Genomic DNA, 14,887 nt, shown 5'->3' on the forward strand with positions numbered 1-14,887 from the left:
CTTGTGTTTCAGCCCTAACAGAAAGATTTCCAGCACAGCATTTGGACGGTGAGTGACCTGACCTTTCTACTAATGACCTTTGAATAAAAATACTGCAGAGAATCTGCATTTGCAAAGAAGGACAAGTGGTCATTCACTTGTAACAAATCTCAATGATGGGTTCAGCATTCAGCTGTTGTAATCATATGTGATCATTGTCACGTAGAGTGGCTAATAATGGATCCCCTGTGCTGTTGATTTGTAATGTGTCCTCTCCTTCATGCAGGCAGTTGTTTCAGGCCAACCACAGTGTGTTTGGGTCCAGTCAGGGCAGCAGCACTGAGGATCTGTTCACAGACAGCATCGACTCCTGTGACCTAGACATCACAGAAAAAGTACAAACATACACACACATGCACACAAATATTTAAGTTATTGTACATTTGTATAAAAGTCGGTTCATATGATTAGCCCAGTCATTAAGGTCTTTTTGTTTCAGGTTCACCTGTCAGGTAATAGTTGTAGTAGTGGTTACAATGTAGTGGTCATGGTATTTTTTAAAAAATCTGGCCCTTTCACAAGAAATCACAGTATTTTTCCCCATCTTTATATAGCTTTATAGTGGCTTATTTTACTTTCAGAAGTTCATAGAACTGCTGTGCCATTGGTAGACTATCAAGTGTTGATTTATATAAATCAACAGATCACTGGTTTTATGCCCCAACAAGTGCCATTTATGTTTTCAGATTCTTCAATCAGATAAGTCACATGGTATCAAATGTGATGTAACTGCTATATTTTTGATGGGTGAGTTTATCATATGGTTAGATTTAAAATATAAACGAAAACATAATAAATAAAAATAACTTATTTCTATTCAACACAAAACCAACAACCACTAGATGGTTAAAGGATCATTTACAACAACCACTTGAGGTCCTCACATGCTAAAAGCCACTCTTACTTTGACTTATTATTGCAGTCTTCGGACTATAGTTTTTCTGTCAGTGATGCACTCATTATAACTCGTAGAAAAAATAACATGTTACCACACCGTCCACAGGGACTTCCCTCTGTCTGGGCACAAGTTCTTGATGCCTCTCCAGTGTCTTTGGTCTCTTTCCTCATCCTCCATCTCTATTGTCTTTTTACCAATATGAAAACAAACAGAAAAGCTCGAGGCATGTCAGGGAATCAAACTCTCATAGTACTCTTAAGTATTCTAATACTTTAGTATTAGCTGTACCCTGAAAGTACGCTTTAGTATTTTCAAGTTTTAGTATTGCAAGTGCACAATTGTACACTTGAACTCAACAATGACTGATTAGATTTTGGTGGTCAAATGTTAAGGTCACTGTGACCATATCTGTCTCATTAACGTGAACCGATATCTCAATAACACCTTGAGGGTTATTTCTTCAAATTCGGCAAAAACATCCACTTGGACTCAACAATGAACAAAATCATTTTGCCGGTCAAAGGTTAAGGTTATTGTGAGCTTGTTTCCATCTCATGTTTGTAAACTGAATATTTCTGAAAGGCCTTAAGGGAATTTCCCCAAATTTGGCACAAACATCCACCTAGATTCAAGTATGAACTAATTTAGTGGTCAAAGCTCAAGGCCGCTGTAAATGGTAAATGGTAAATGGACTGTACTTGTATAGCACTTTCCTAGTCTTTTTGACCACTCAAAGCGCTTTCACACTACATGTCACATTCAACCCATTTACACACACATTCGCACACTGGTGGCCGAGGCTACCGTTTATGGTGCCACCTGCTACTTAGTAACCACTCACACGCACTCGCACTCCGACGACGCAGCATCGGGAGCATTTTGGGGGTTCAGTATCTTGCCCAAGGATACTGCGACATGTTGCCTGGAGGAGCCGGGGAACCTCTGAGCCACAGCCACCTGTAAACTGTGACCTCATAAAACATGTTTTTGGCCATGATTATTATGTCTAAATTTCATGTAAAAATGTCTAAAAGAAAAAAATTATATAGTGATGGTGTCATGAACAAGTAACCAAAAGAGGAACTCAAATGCAGGACACACGAGACCATTCCTCAAAGGCAAAAATCACAGCAAAACAATCAACACAGGCAGAGGTATCCAAAACATGAGCAGCGTCAAAGCAGAGTCAAAAAACTATTGAGGTCAATACGAGAAGGCTTTGAATACAAAAGAATGCTGGAACATGACTATGAGGTACAATGAACTGGCGATGAGACAGTGAGAGACATGAGGTTAAATACAAGAGATAATGTGGGTGATGGGAAACAGGTGGGGATGAACAATCAGGAGGCAGGTGTGACAAGACAGGGGCAGGGCAGACAGGAACACACCTTAAAAAGAGACAGGGTTATTGATTTCAAAGTAAAACAAACAGGAAACACAAGACATGAAATGAAATGAAAAAAATAAAGATAACTTGACCATGATCGTGAGGTGGCTTTTTATGTCCAAAAGTTTAAGGGTTAGCTTCACTTTGACATCATTATGATCTTAAAAAACACGTATCTGGCTTTCACTCAGTGACATAACTCAGTAACATTTGGTCAGATACAGAATTGTTGACACTACTCTTGGGTGCTCATCTTAAAACTGCAGAGTTTGTATAGCTCTTCTGTGCTGCTGAGTTTAAGATGTGCGTGATGCAACAATGTTTTAGAACATCCATATCCGAAGCATTATCTACTGTCATGGCTACATATGAGTCTGGACAGACATGGATGTAAACTGTAACTGCAACTTGACTGGTTCAAAGAGGCGTACAACCACAAGGCGATAATTCTAGTTTTTTAGTTACAAGTACACATCAGTGGATTATTTTAGTATGATAAGTGAACTAGAATTCTGTCTAATTTTATAAGTACACTTAAGTATTCAAATATTTTAGTTTTATTATATGTATACTTTATTTTTTTAGTAAGCATGTTAGTTTTTAATATTTTAGTATTATAGGTAGACTTAAGTATTCTATTATTTTAGCACTCATTTTGTGCTCCTTAACGGTTTATTAATCCTACCAAAGCTTTTAGCCGCAACAAAATAAGAATACAAACACATATTAGATGAGTATTTTGTGTGTGTGCGCGCACGTGTGTGTGTGTGTGTGTGTGTGTGTTCAGATAGTAGGAATGCCTATAGTACAAAGTATAAAAAACACCAGGTGCCTTTCTCCTCCTGAGGCCTCGTTGTCTTCCTCAGGTCAGTTATCTGGAGAAGAAGGTGACAGAATTAGAAAGTGACAGTCTGGCCAACGGTGACCTCAAGTCGAAACTCAAACAGGAGAACACACAACTTGTACACAGGTGGGGAAACACAAACACCAGATCCTTTTTATTCATTAAAATGAGTCAGATTTACTCTGGCACAACTAATGCACGATATTCACGCTTTACATGCTAAATAGGAAATTTCATGTGTGAAATATTCAAAAACCACATTATTCTTTAACCACTTAGAAACCATGTGTGCCTGCATGTAAATATATCACATAGATAGTGTTTTACATGTGATATTACTCTGTTTTGTAAGAGTGAGGATACAATATTATGTCTAATGCTTTGCTCTGTAGGTTTACATAACCTCATCTGGAATCATACTGTGTCTGATGGTAGCTGTATTGCCACATTGTAAAAATACTGCATGTTTCCACTATAGATGCACAAATCCCACTTTTTCAGTCCTAGTGACCGATACCTGGGCTTTGGATGTCAGCCAATACCAAGTACCATTCAGATGCCTATCTTAAATTATGAAGCTGTATGCCTTACTGTGGGGAAGTGACTGGAATCATTTGTTTATGTGTGAGGCAATATCAGACTCGACTTCAATATTGCTTTACCAATTTTGTCAAAACAAAATGTAACAATTAATTTGAGATGCCTCAAAACAGCTTGCGTGTTTATTGTTTGCCTTCTCAGCTATGCAGTCCAGTGCATGACGTTGCACGCCTGCGTGTAATTAGACATAAACAGAGCTGAATCGATCAGCCCCAGTATTTATACCAGCCCAAAAGCAGTACTGAGTCTGTTCATCCCTAGTTTCTGTTGCATGAAATATTGTTTTATTTTTACACTGTTTGTGTTTGCATCACAGGGTGCACGAGTTGGAGGAGCAGGTGAAGGATGCAGAGGCAAAGGCAGATCAGAGTCTGGAGGAGGAGTCAAAGAGGCACCGGGAGGCCTACAGCAAGATGGATAGGGACAGAAACACAAAGATAGACCTGCTCTGCAATAGGTAAACTCATAAACAATATTCCACCATAATCCAAACCCAAAGAGATGCTGGTACAGACTTTGAGTCTGGCTCTAGGTCATAAACAGAAGCACTGATACCTTATATAATTAGTCTGCACAAAACTGTCCACACTGCCCATAGCCATCACAGAACAGCACAGAATGAATAGGCATATGATTCTTGGACTTGCCTTCAAGAGTCTTGAAAAGTCACTCCATACAATCCAACAAATTATTTTCATTTCTTGCTACTTTGACAGGGTCATACTGGCTAGCTGGTTTGCCAAGGTGATGATATTTTTTTAAAAAATGGTAAAGTTTTAACTATATGAGCTTATTTTTATTGCATTTTTGTGATTTCAAGCTGCAAGCAGCATCTTTACAGGTCACAAACTGATCCAGGATCTACAGCACTTAGCACATGTTAATCTGTTACACACTGTGTAACATGGTATCGCCACTTTGATCATTCATTCTGTAAAAATGATCATGACTAAGATGTGAAGTACATGTTGCATGTTCTGGCTCTGTGGCATACTGAAGCACTCTGTGTGTGTGTGTGTGTGTGTGTGTGTGTGTGTGCTCGCGTGTGTGTGTGTGTGTGCGTGCGTGCGTGTGTGTGTGCGTGCCCAGGGTACAGCTGTTGGAGGAAGAGAATGGAGAGCTGAAATTAAATGTGTGCAGACTCAAGTCTCAGACTGAGAAACTGGACCAGGTGAGTGTGATTACCAGACAGATGATTCAGTTTATTATTTTGTGTAGTTTGGGCCAACATTAGTGTTACTACACTGAGTAGTAATAACATCATTGTAGTTACCAAGTTTATTTGGTGAGATCTGGGAATTCAGCAACATTACCAAAAACCCAAACAATTAGACAATCGGACAGGCTTGAAACAAAAGCCAGAAGAAAGTCCAGTTTGTTGGGACTATATCACAGATGAGGGTGTTGTTCATAGAGGGCTGAAAACCCTCCTAGCTGTGATATAAGCATATCGCAGCCTGCAGAGAATTAATGCTTTGACAAAACAGTTACCAGTGTTAATGTTAATTTATTGCAGAATTCCAATATTTCATTCTGATTTGTTGATTTATTTAATCATGTTTTCAGTTGGATTTTTTTTTAATTTCAAAGCAGTTATGAAGTCCATATGAACAAGGTAAAGCAATTCTTATCACATAGTTCTGATTAGGAATGAAATTACACAAAAAAAATGCATGGGACTAGCATAAAGTGGGCATGTCTGTAAAGAGGAGACTTTTGGGTACCCACAGAATCCATTTTTATTCAGATATCTTAAGGTCACAGGTCAAGAGACCCTTGTGAAATTGCCATGCCATTTTTTAGCCTAACTTTGCAATGTTACATCTTCCTGAGAAGCTATCATGACATGGTTCCATTGGATTCCTCAATGATACCAGTATCATCACTCTGGCTTTAAAACTCAGCCTGGTACAGCCTCTTAAAGACAAGAATGTCTGCAGGTGATTGACCTGCTTTAAAACACGCTAGTCTAGACTATTTTGCTGAGAGGACAGTGGCTGGCAGTTTTGTAGACTTACCTTCAATTAATGACTAAAGCAAGTTTTGGATATTTTGTATGAGGAGTGAAAGTTGTGGGCATTACAAAAGTTTAAGACAGAAATTTTGAGTAAGAGTGTTGAGGGAGATGGGAGTTAGAGTGGGTGATGTCATCAGTGATGCTTTAATGGGCACATTGTCTAAGAGAAGACCAAAATATCTCTTTTGATGTATAAATTGTGTATGCTAAATCAGGATTCACAAAATGATAAAGACTTGGATCTCAATAGTATAAAAGCAGAATTAGCCTTCACGCAATAAAGATTCCAGTAACAATGGTGTGAATGCTGAATCAGCATTGTTTAGCCATGCAACTGTGCTCTTTGATCTCAGTAATTACTGTGTGAGTGCAGTGTTATCATTGAAGGCTGTATGAGATACTTGTGTATACTCAGTGTATTACATACAGTAGTTGGCATTCAGTGCACTCCCTGTTTGCAGAAACTGACGGTACTTGCACCCCACAGCTCAGCATAGCGCTGCTGTATGGGGGGTAGATAGCTAAACACATTCTAGCCACTTCAGTAAAGGCCTACCTAAAATATTAACATAGGTTTAAGTGGATGCTGTATTGGGAGTGTTTTCTCCATTTTACCTCGCCATCACGTGGCCTTCTCCTTTGGTGTTACATTTTCTCGACCCCCTAACTTTGGTAAGACTGAGCAGTGAATTGTATTATGCTGCTGGTCAGCAGTTTGGGTCAGAAAGTGCTGTTATTGACTGTTATGTGAGCTGACTGTAACAAAACTTAACTTTTCTGAAGATTTCACGTGCTCATGCTTTTTCCGGGCTGTTTAGAAAATAAATGAAAACTGCTGTGGCCAGTTACACTGAATAAAGACATCAACACTTGACCTGCAAGACTGAGACGGCTCTGTGTTTGCACTGAACATTTCTCTGTAGAGGATTATATGAATCCATCGCCAAATAAACAACAGACAGGAGAGCACTGCAGTACGCAACCATCAGGTCAAATTAGACAAATTACCAACAAATACATGAAACAACCAGTAAAGTGTAAAGTGCTGATGTCTTCTGATTCAGAAACATCCTGGAGTTGTGTTGTTACCAAGTCCAGGCAGCAGCAGCTCACTGTGTTTACAGTCCACAGTGAGCTTGTGCTCCCACAATGTCCACAGAAGTTTAGCCCATCTGTCTCTTTATTGACCCGTTCACTCTACCTCCACAAAAGTTGTTCTCTGTGCTCCAGTTGGTTAAAGTATCCCTTTGTTTCCAGAGTAAATGCCAGTTCACCGTTGATGTCATAATCGCTCAGTTTTTTAAAAAAAATTTAAACAGCTGCCTGGCAGCATAATTCCATGCATGGCACAGTTGGGCCTCTGTGTAGGAATACCGTTGTTATACAGTTGACAAAAATATATTGCCAAAGGAAATGACTGTGTGACGGAGAGGTAAAGCAGTGAAAAAACTCTCAATACCACATCCTCTTAGACTGATTTCATTTTTTTTTTTTTAGGAAGGCCTTTTTTAAGTGCCTAAAATATGTTTTAACATCCATCCCCCTATACAGCAGTGCATTGCTAAGCTTTGGGGTGCGAGTCCAATCTGTTTCTGCAAACAGGGAGCCCACCGACTGCCATCTACTGTATATAATACGCTGACCATAGATAAATATATGATAAAGCCCCTTTCCAAATCCCCGAATTATCACTGTAAGTAATAGAAATATTGGCCAAAACTACAAAAACGATTTTTTTCTTTAACTCGGTGTGTTTGTTTAAAAAGAATTTAAATGAGAGTAATGGAAGTGGCAAATTGCTTCCCACCTTCATCTATTTCCTCTGCAGGAGAAGCAGAGAATGACAGACAAACTGGAGGACACTAGTCTGAGGTTGAAAGATGAGATGGACCTCTACCGGAAGATAATGGACAAGCTCTGGCATAACCGTCATGAGTTTCAGAAGGAAAAAGAGGCCATGCAGGAGGTGAGCACTCTAGATAACAGAATGATTGCTTGGAAAATGTTTAAGAGTTCCATTGAATGGTATCTTTGATCTGCAGTTAATTGATGACCTCCGCCGGGAGCTGGAGTATCTGCAGTTATTTAAGATGGAGATGGAGCATCCAGGACAGGGCAAGGGGCTGTACGAGTACAATGCCAGGACCAGAGAGATTGAAATGGAACATGAAGTCAAGAGACTGAAACAGGTTTACACACACAGCACACTTGCACACTTGTTCTTCTATCCTCATGGGACTCTTCATTCTCTGCATTCATTCCCAAGTGGTTTAAGTTCAGTCCACACAGTGGACAGTGCAGAACTAGCATGGACCATGTAGACATGACACTGAACCTGCCTCACAAGTCTGTTGGCAGGGATATTATTAGCTTGTCATAGACATGTCAGTATGTTGGCCAGTAATGTCTTTCAGTACAGAAATACCAAAGATATTAGAGATGGGCATTGTAGGGAACTTCCATATTAAAGTACGAAATTATCACAGAGTACTTGAACACTGGCAAAAAAGGAAAAAAATCCTACATGGGGGGGACCCTGTTAGGGCTTATTGTTGTTTAGGACCCAAAAACAGACTTGAACACAGATGGGTAAATGATGGCAATGGGAAGATAGCTGGTAGAATGTGGGAAGCTGAGATGGCAGGGGGTGGCAGGTCTGACAGGAGGACGAGGAGCTGGGACCGGCTGGGGCTGATAAAAGCCAGCAGATGTCTGGAAGGGTTTGCTTGGTGGGGTGTGGTGGTTCAGATGGAGGTGGTTTGTTGGTGATGCACAGGCGAAAATTGTCAAAAACAGGCTGAAAAACACAAGGAAAATACTTTGGTATAGGGGTCATCCAATATTGGCCCAGTAACTTTCTTTGTAGAGAGTACATAGGCAGTGTACTCGCTGCAGCGAGCATGGGTTTCACTTAGACCTCGGCCCTTTGCTGCATGTCACCTTGTCTCTTTCCCCCTTTCATGCTTAGTCTGTCCTATTGATTAAAGGCCAAAAACCCCAAACTATTCTTTATCTTTAAAAAACTGAAACTTTCAACATCATATACATTAAGTTCCCAGCTTTTTTTTCCAAATCAAGTGGAAATTGAAATATAAATTGAATAAATAAAATAGCTCCCTGAGGGTTTACAAAGTAAAAGTTCCTCCTGTTCTGACATTGATTTTATCGTCAATAATTTAATTTTTTTTTTAAAAAATGATACAGATAATCAGCAAAATGCCAAATATCTACCCCAGTAATCGGCCAGGCAGGTAATCCGCTGAACCCTATTCTGATATAAAGACACAGAGTGGCCAGAAAGGTTCGTACCACTGAATCTCGTGTCTGGTGAAGATTAAGTCCCTGGGTATATAATATATATATAATGCATGGTGGTTAGATGATTGAAGACAGGAGTGCAGGTAGAATCAGAAACCACAACACACAGACATACAGGGGAGGTGGAAACATGAGGGAGACAGGGAAAGGAACACAAGGAAAACCTGGAGTCATGGCCGGAGCCATGACACACCCACTAGCTGTGGGGTACGATCCCAGCCTACAGCCCTTTGCTGCATGTCATCTCCTCTCTCTCCCTATCATGTCCTATCAAATAAAGGCAAAAAAGCCCCCAAAATATATTTTTTAAATCTAACATAGGAGTAGGAATGTGAATTGGCCAAAAATGTGGCTTTAAAAGTGCCATTTGAAATTCATTTATTGAAGAGCAAGGCTTCAATTAGCCTTTTAAACCATAAATTCAGAGAACAGTGGAAAGAGGAGGTGCTAAGGGAAAAGAATACACTGCATGCTACTCTCGATTAAGGAGAGTTTACCCATCCCAAATAGTAAAAAAAATGAATCAAAGTCATGTACACATGTGGGAGGTTGGGTGGCAATTACTCTATACATCGAACGGCTACTGACATCCAAATAAGTTCTCCAGTACTCATGCCCATCCACAAGCGATATGTCTGATGTCATGCAGTAACAGTGTTGCCACCATATAGAGGGGTTGCTGTCAGTTTGCTGTTGTGTGGGTCAAAGTCACATGATGAAACTACAGTTTAAGGCACACACGATACTGATACATTGATTGTCCTAAGACATCTTAGGGTACTAAATAGAAAAAGTGTTTGGTGGAAACATGTCTTTACTGAACAGAGTGGTATCAGTCCAAACATCTAACTCTTGAGTCAGAAAGTGTATTTACCAAAATGTCAACTATTCCTTTAAAGAAACATGAGGTCCACTACACACTGAAACGGGGTGTGTATGAACCCAGAAGCAGTACGCCAACACTCAAAGTCAGTTGGTAATAAGCTTTATTATCGCCAACACAAATAAAGATCAGCTCACAAATGTTCAGTCCGTTCTTCGGGTGAATTACCCAATTAATGTCTCTGGTAATCCCACGAGGTGAAGACACGAAGCTGGAACTCACTGTGGCTGGAGAGTAGGAAACCCCGTAGCTCGAGGAACCGACAACACGTGTGGAAATGTCGTCAGGGAAAACGCTGGGTCGTGGTCGGGGACAGGCAGGGGATCCGTAGCCGAGGAAACAGTCCGAGGATGCAACGGTACCGTCGAGGAGCAGGCTGAAGGATCGTCGTGGTCGAGCGGGGAGGTCTTTGCCAGTGAAGCCGTCAGAGATGCGGAACGCCGAAGCGAAGCACGTGGTCAGGGACAGAAGGCAGGTAGGTACACCGGGTGGCAGGCACGGAGGGTTGGTCGGGAACAGGCTGAGTCGGCAACAGGAAATCTGGCAAAGGAACGCTGGAAAGTCATGCATGGCAGAGGAACAATCTGGCAAAGAGTGAGTGAACTGGAGAGTCTTAAATACTGCACTGATTGGAGATGAGCTGCAGCTGAGGGGAGAGCAGGCTGCAGCAGTGGGCGTGGTTAGCAGGTAGAGCAGAGCAGAGTGAGGTGAGTGGAAAAGTACTGGCAGTGAAGGAGAGGAGGAGAATGCAGGAATCATGACACACACATTCAGTTATTAAGCATTTTGTGAGATGCAATTAAAAACTTGACATCACTTTCAAGTTTAACTTCACTGTGTTTAATACCTGTTGTTACTGCGCTATATAGAGTTGGAAGTTTCATCCATAATCCCCTCTGAAAGTCACTGTTTTCTTTTTGTTTCCTTAGGAAAACTATAAGCTGCGGGATCAGAACGATGACCTGAATGCTCAAATTCTCAGTCTAAGTTTGTATGAGGCTAAGAACCTGTTTGCCTGTCATTCCAAGGCCCAGTGCCTGGCAGCTGAGATTGACAATGCATCCAGGGACGAGGTAAGTGTGCTGCTGGTGGATGGGTATAATGCTGATGTTTGATACATCTACTCTTCTAAAACGGGGTACACACTACAAGATAATTGGGCTGGTTTTGGGCCCAATTCCCCCCTGATGACCAAAGTCAGCAAAGGCCCGATTATATGATGGTCCTAAAGATTATCTTGCCAGATAGTCCTATGGTGTGAGACAATCCCCCCCCAATTTGAAATTGGAAATATTAAACATGTTCAGTATTTACGGTCAGAAATCCTGTTGTGTGGGGGTAACACAGAGGACAGCCAAGCACGCACTCTGTGGATTGTAACGTGCAATGGAACGATAGCCAATCAGGGAGCAAGCTGACTGAGGACATAAGCATGACAAACATGAGACATGGCAACGGTGATAAACGCAAAGCATAAAGTGAGATGGACCTCAGAAATGGAGGACCAACTTGTTGATTTGTGGCAACAACACAAGTGTTTGTACCACATTTGAACAGACAAGGAGAGTAGAAATTGCCAATGCAATTGATGTACCAGGTAGCTAACAGCTAGCCACATTTAGCTCATTGTCTGTCATGTTTGTTTACTCTAAAGTTAAGTTTGACCGTGCAAGATTTTGAGTTTTGAGAGTCAATACTCTGGTTGTTGGTGATCGGAGTCTGTTGGTGTTAGGTGTGTTTTTGCTGTGTTGGTCAACTCGTTGCACACCATACACGTTAAAAAAAAAAACGGTTATATCTGTCATTATTTGTTGTCGTGTGTGATCTGTCACATTTTCTATATCAGTTAAGTTTTTAAAATCTTTCAGTGTGTGCCAGGCTTAATGCATCTCTTTATCTCTCTCAGTTGGTGGATGCTTTGAAGGAGCAGGAGGAGATCAACCTGCGTCTGAGGCAGTACATGGACAAAATAATTTTGGCCATTCTCGACCATAACCCATCCATACTGGAGATCAAGAGTTAAACACCCCCCCCCCCCCACACACACACACACACACACACACACACACACACACAAACAAACAAACCGAGTTGTAATCTTTATGATTGTAATCCTGGTTACTGGTGAAATCCAACAGAAGAGCAAGGGGTGAGTTTGTTAAGTGTACAGCCAAACAAATTCATGTTGTTTTCATGAAGAAGTCAAACAATATTAGGAATAATAAGCATTACTCCTTGTAATATTTCAAACTGATTCCATGTCTTGTTATGTAGACACTGTTTTTGATGAATGATCAGGGTCAAACTGTGTCTTCTCAGTCCCTCACAGTAACAGCAGTAAAAGTGAACAATCAGCAGTGAGTGTTGGGTTAGCATCAGCAGTAACACATAATTGCATGCGCCATCGTTTCCAGTCAATCCTTAGTGCCTGATAGGTCAGTCTGAACCCAGAGAAGGAATAGCAGACTCTACCACTAATAAGAGAGGCAATTACTGACTGTAAATACATTGAATGGCTATTGCTTAAAACATAACAACTGACAGTGAATAGGATCAAAAACAGATTTCATGAAAATTTTAAGGATTATAACTATTAACTTAAGGCCATAATCTTATTGTTTTAAATGTTCTCACTAATAATGACTGAAACTGTCACTCACAAATGTTGTTACACACAAACATATATCTACACAACCACAGCTGACTGTCTTCAGAGTCACTACAACCAAAAATTTAATGTTAATAATTATTATCTACAGATACTGAAACTGGGACTAGAAAATATTAGGGATTACATAAAAACATATTTTGATGTTCACTTTATTTCTTGTAGTCACAGATGGTCACATTAGTCACATTAGTTGTTCAGTAGCTCTACAGCTGCTGATTATAATGGACTCACTCACTGAGACTGAAAGAGAGGTAGGATTTGAGGAGTGCAGGACATAAAATAATTAGCCATGTAAAGACCATACCAGTGTTTTGCATGTTTTCTACAAACCATTTGCCAAAACAGTCTAGAATGAATTTTGGATGTGTTTTTATCTTTGTCCAACCTTCATTTCAAGTAATATGAAAGTCAGTCTGTGAAGACTTAAAACTAGCTTGAGTGTACTTTTAATGTGAACATCATGAATAAATGAATAAATGGAAAACAGTGGAAGCATCTGGAGGAACACCTCACAAAATAGTTCAAAATTTGTGGAATTATGCTGATTTGCTTTAATTTTAAGAGTGAAATGGGAGGATTGGCATCAGTCTCATGTCTGTGTGTTCACCTCTGAACTGGAGTCAAGAGATGCTTAGCTTAGCTTAGTTTAGCTTGGCTTAGCTTGGCTTAACTTAATTTAGCGTAGTGTAAAGACTTAAAAGTGGGGGAACAGTTGGCCTGGCTTTGCTGAGAAGTACAACTCAAAGCTCAGTGATTAACAGCTCGCAGATTAAACAGTTTGCAGATTAAACAGTTTGTTTAATCTGCTCACAAACTAAAGTGGTTTAGTTTTAGAGGTGGCAATGCTTTTGAAGTATGCATTCAAATGCTGAAATGTAATGTTAGGTTTTTGTATATATACTGTCAACGGCTGCAGCATGCATAAACACTGACATGGGCTATTTAGGTGGCACAACTTTTAGCCTTTTAATATGGCGGTGATGATATGCTGTATACAACATCAAATCCATTTTCGTAGTTGTCACTGAGCCTTTGTGTGTCTGAAGACTCCTTGTGATAATGGTATTTAAAGGTGCTAAAAGACAATACTATGTGCCATATCTGAACTTTTCACTGTTTTCATTGGCTTCAATAGTTGAAGGCCATCATACAGAACTGGATGGCTAACTTACATCTCTCATACAAAAAGAGCATGTTTCATGATGAAATGTCAACAAGAGCTGGAATCACTGACTACTGAGTAGAGCAGTGGCATTCATTGAAATTTGCTCTGTGGAGATGTTGACCACTAGTGCCATAGAGCAAGTAGCTCCATGTTTTTTTCACACTACTTGTGCTGATAGACAGTTGGTGGTGATAAAACACCATCAGACATGTGGAACACAGGCAGTGACATGGATATAACAACACAGGACTAAAATCATGAATAAATCAACTTTGCTTACATTTTATGACCTGAAGGACACATAGAACTTTGTTTACAGGAAAACTCCATTGTCCAACTTTAAGTAAAGGTGTTCATATTTTGCTCCTCAGTCTATCACCAATGTATTACAAATTACAAATAGTTGAAAAAAATCCAGAAATATTGTATTAATACTGAATACTACTTCGGTGTTCTATAGAAAAAAAAGGCTTGTATTACTAAAAGACACCCACTGATTTAAGATGTGGAAACTGTTGATTTTTGTGCTGCCTTTAGTATCTGCCTTTGTGAACAACTATGTTGTAAACTAGTCTCAACTATTTTTTTCATGTCACTCAGTGTCATTCCACACATACTTCTCACACTACAGTGTGACCTGGATGCACTATCCAAGCACACAGGTGTGTGCCAGTGATCAGAGCAGTGATGAGCTGTTGTATTGAGCACTATTTGATGTTACAAATTAGAGTTTTGTTGTATTGCACAAATTGTTCACCCAGTGATTTATTTGCTTGTTCTTTCCTTGGTTTTGTGGATTTGCATATGAAGTATGAAAATAGATTATTAAAGAGGTCTAGCTATGATTTTGTCCATCACAGTTGTTACCCTTGTGATTAGTATTTTTCTATATTAACATTTTCACTCTACAAATGAGGAATTTGTGATTTCATACATTGTAAATGTTGTACAGACTGTCACTATTTATGTGCAAGTCATTCTGCTAATGAAAAAAGAGAGTTTAGAATACAAAATAAACTATTTGTTGTAGATTATAATATGAATTTAATAACCTATAGCACA

At 39.9% G+C, this 14,887-nt stretch overlaps 1 protein-coding gene across 1 annotated transcript in view; it reads left to right on the forward strand.

Annotated features, from left to right (window-relative positions):
• rab11fip4a (RAB11 family interacting protein 4 (class II) a) overlaps nucleotides 1–14,659 on the forward strand; it is a 40,859-nt gene extending 26,200 nt beyond the window's left edge. Inside the window, exons 7-15 of the mRNA XM_042505509.1 lie at nucleotides 13–48; nucleotides 266–374; nucleotides 3,194–3,297; nucleotides 4,088–4,228; nucleotides 4,861–4,942; nucleotides 7,617–7,754; nucleotides 7,831–7,977; nucleotides 10,919–11,062; nucleotides 11,896–14,659. Coding sequence (XP_042361443.1) covers nucleotides 13–48; nucleotides 266–374; nucleotides 3,194–3,297; nucleotides 4,088–4,228; nucleotides 4,861–4,942; nucleotides 7,617–7,754; nucleotides 7,831–7,977; nucleotides 10,919–11,062; nucleotides 11,896–12,012 — 1,018 coding nt within the window. The 3' untranslated portion in view covers nucleotides 12,013–14,659. The remainder of the gene's footprint in view (nucleotides 1–12; nucleotides 49–265; nucleotides 375–3,193; nucleotides 3,298–4,087; nucleotides 4,229–4,860; nucleotides 4,943–7,616; nucleotides 7,755–7,830; nucleotides 7,978–10,918; nucleotides 11,063–11,895) is intronic.
• Nucleotides 14,660–14,887: the final 228 nt, after the last annotated feature.

The sequence above is a fragment of the Plectropomus leopardus genome, chromosome 17 (genome assembly GCF_008729295.1).
Source record: "Plectropomus leopardus isolate mb chromosome 17, YSFRI_Pleo_2.0, whole genome shotgun sequence".
NCBI lineage: Eukaryota > Metazoa > Chordata > Actinopteri > Perciformes > Serranidae > Plectropomus > Plectropomus leopardus.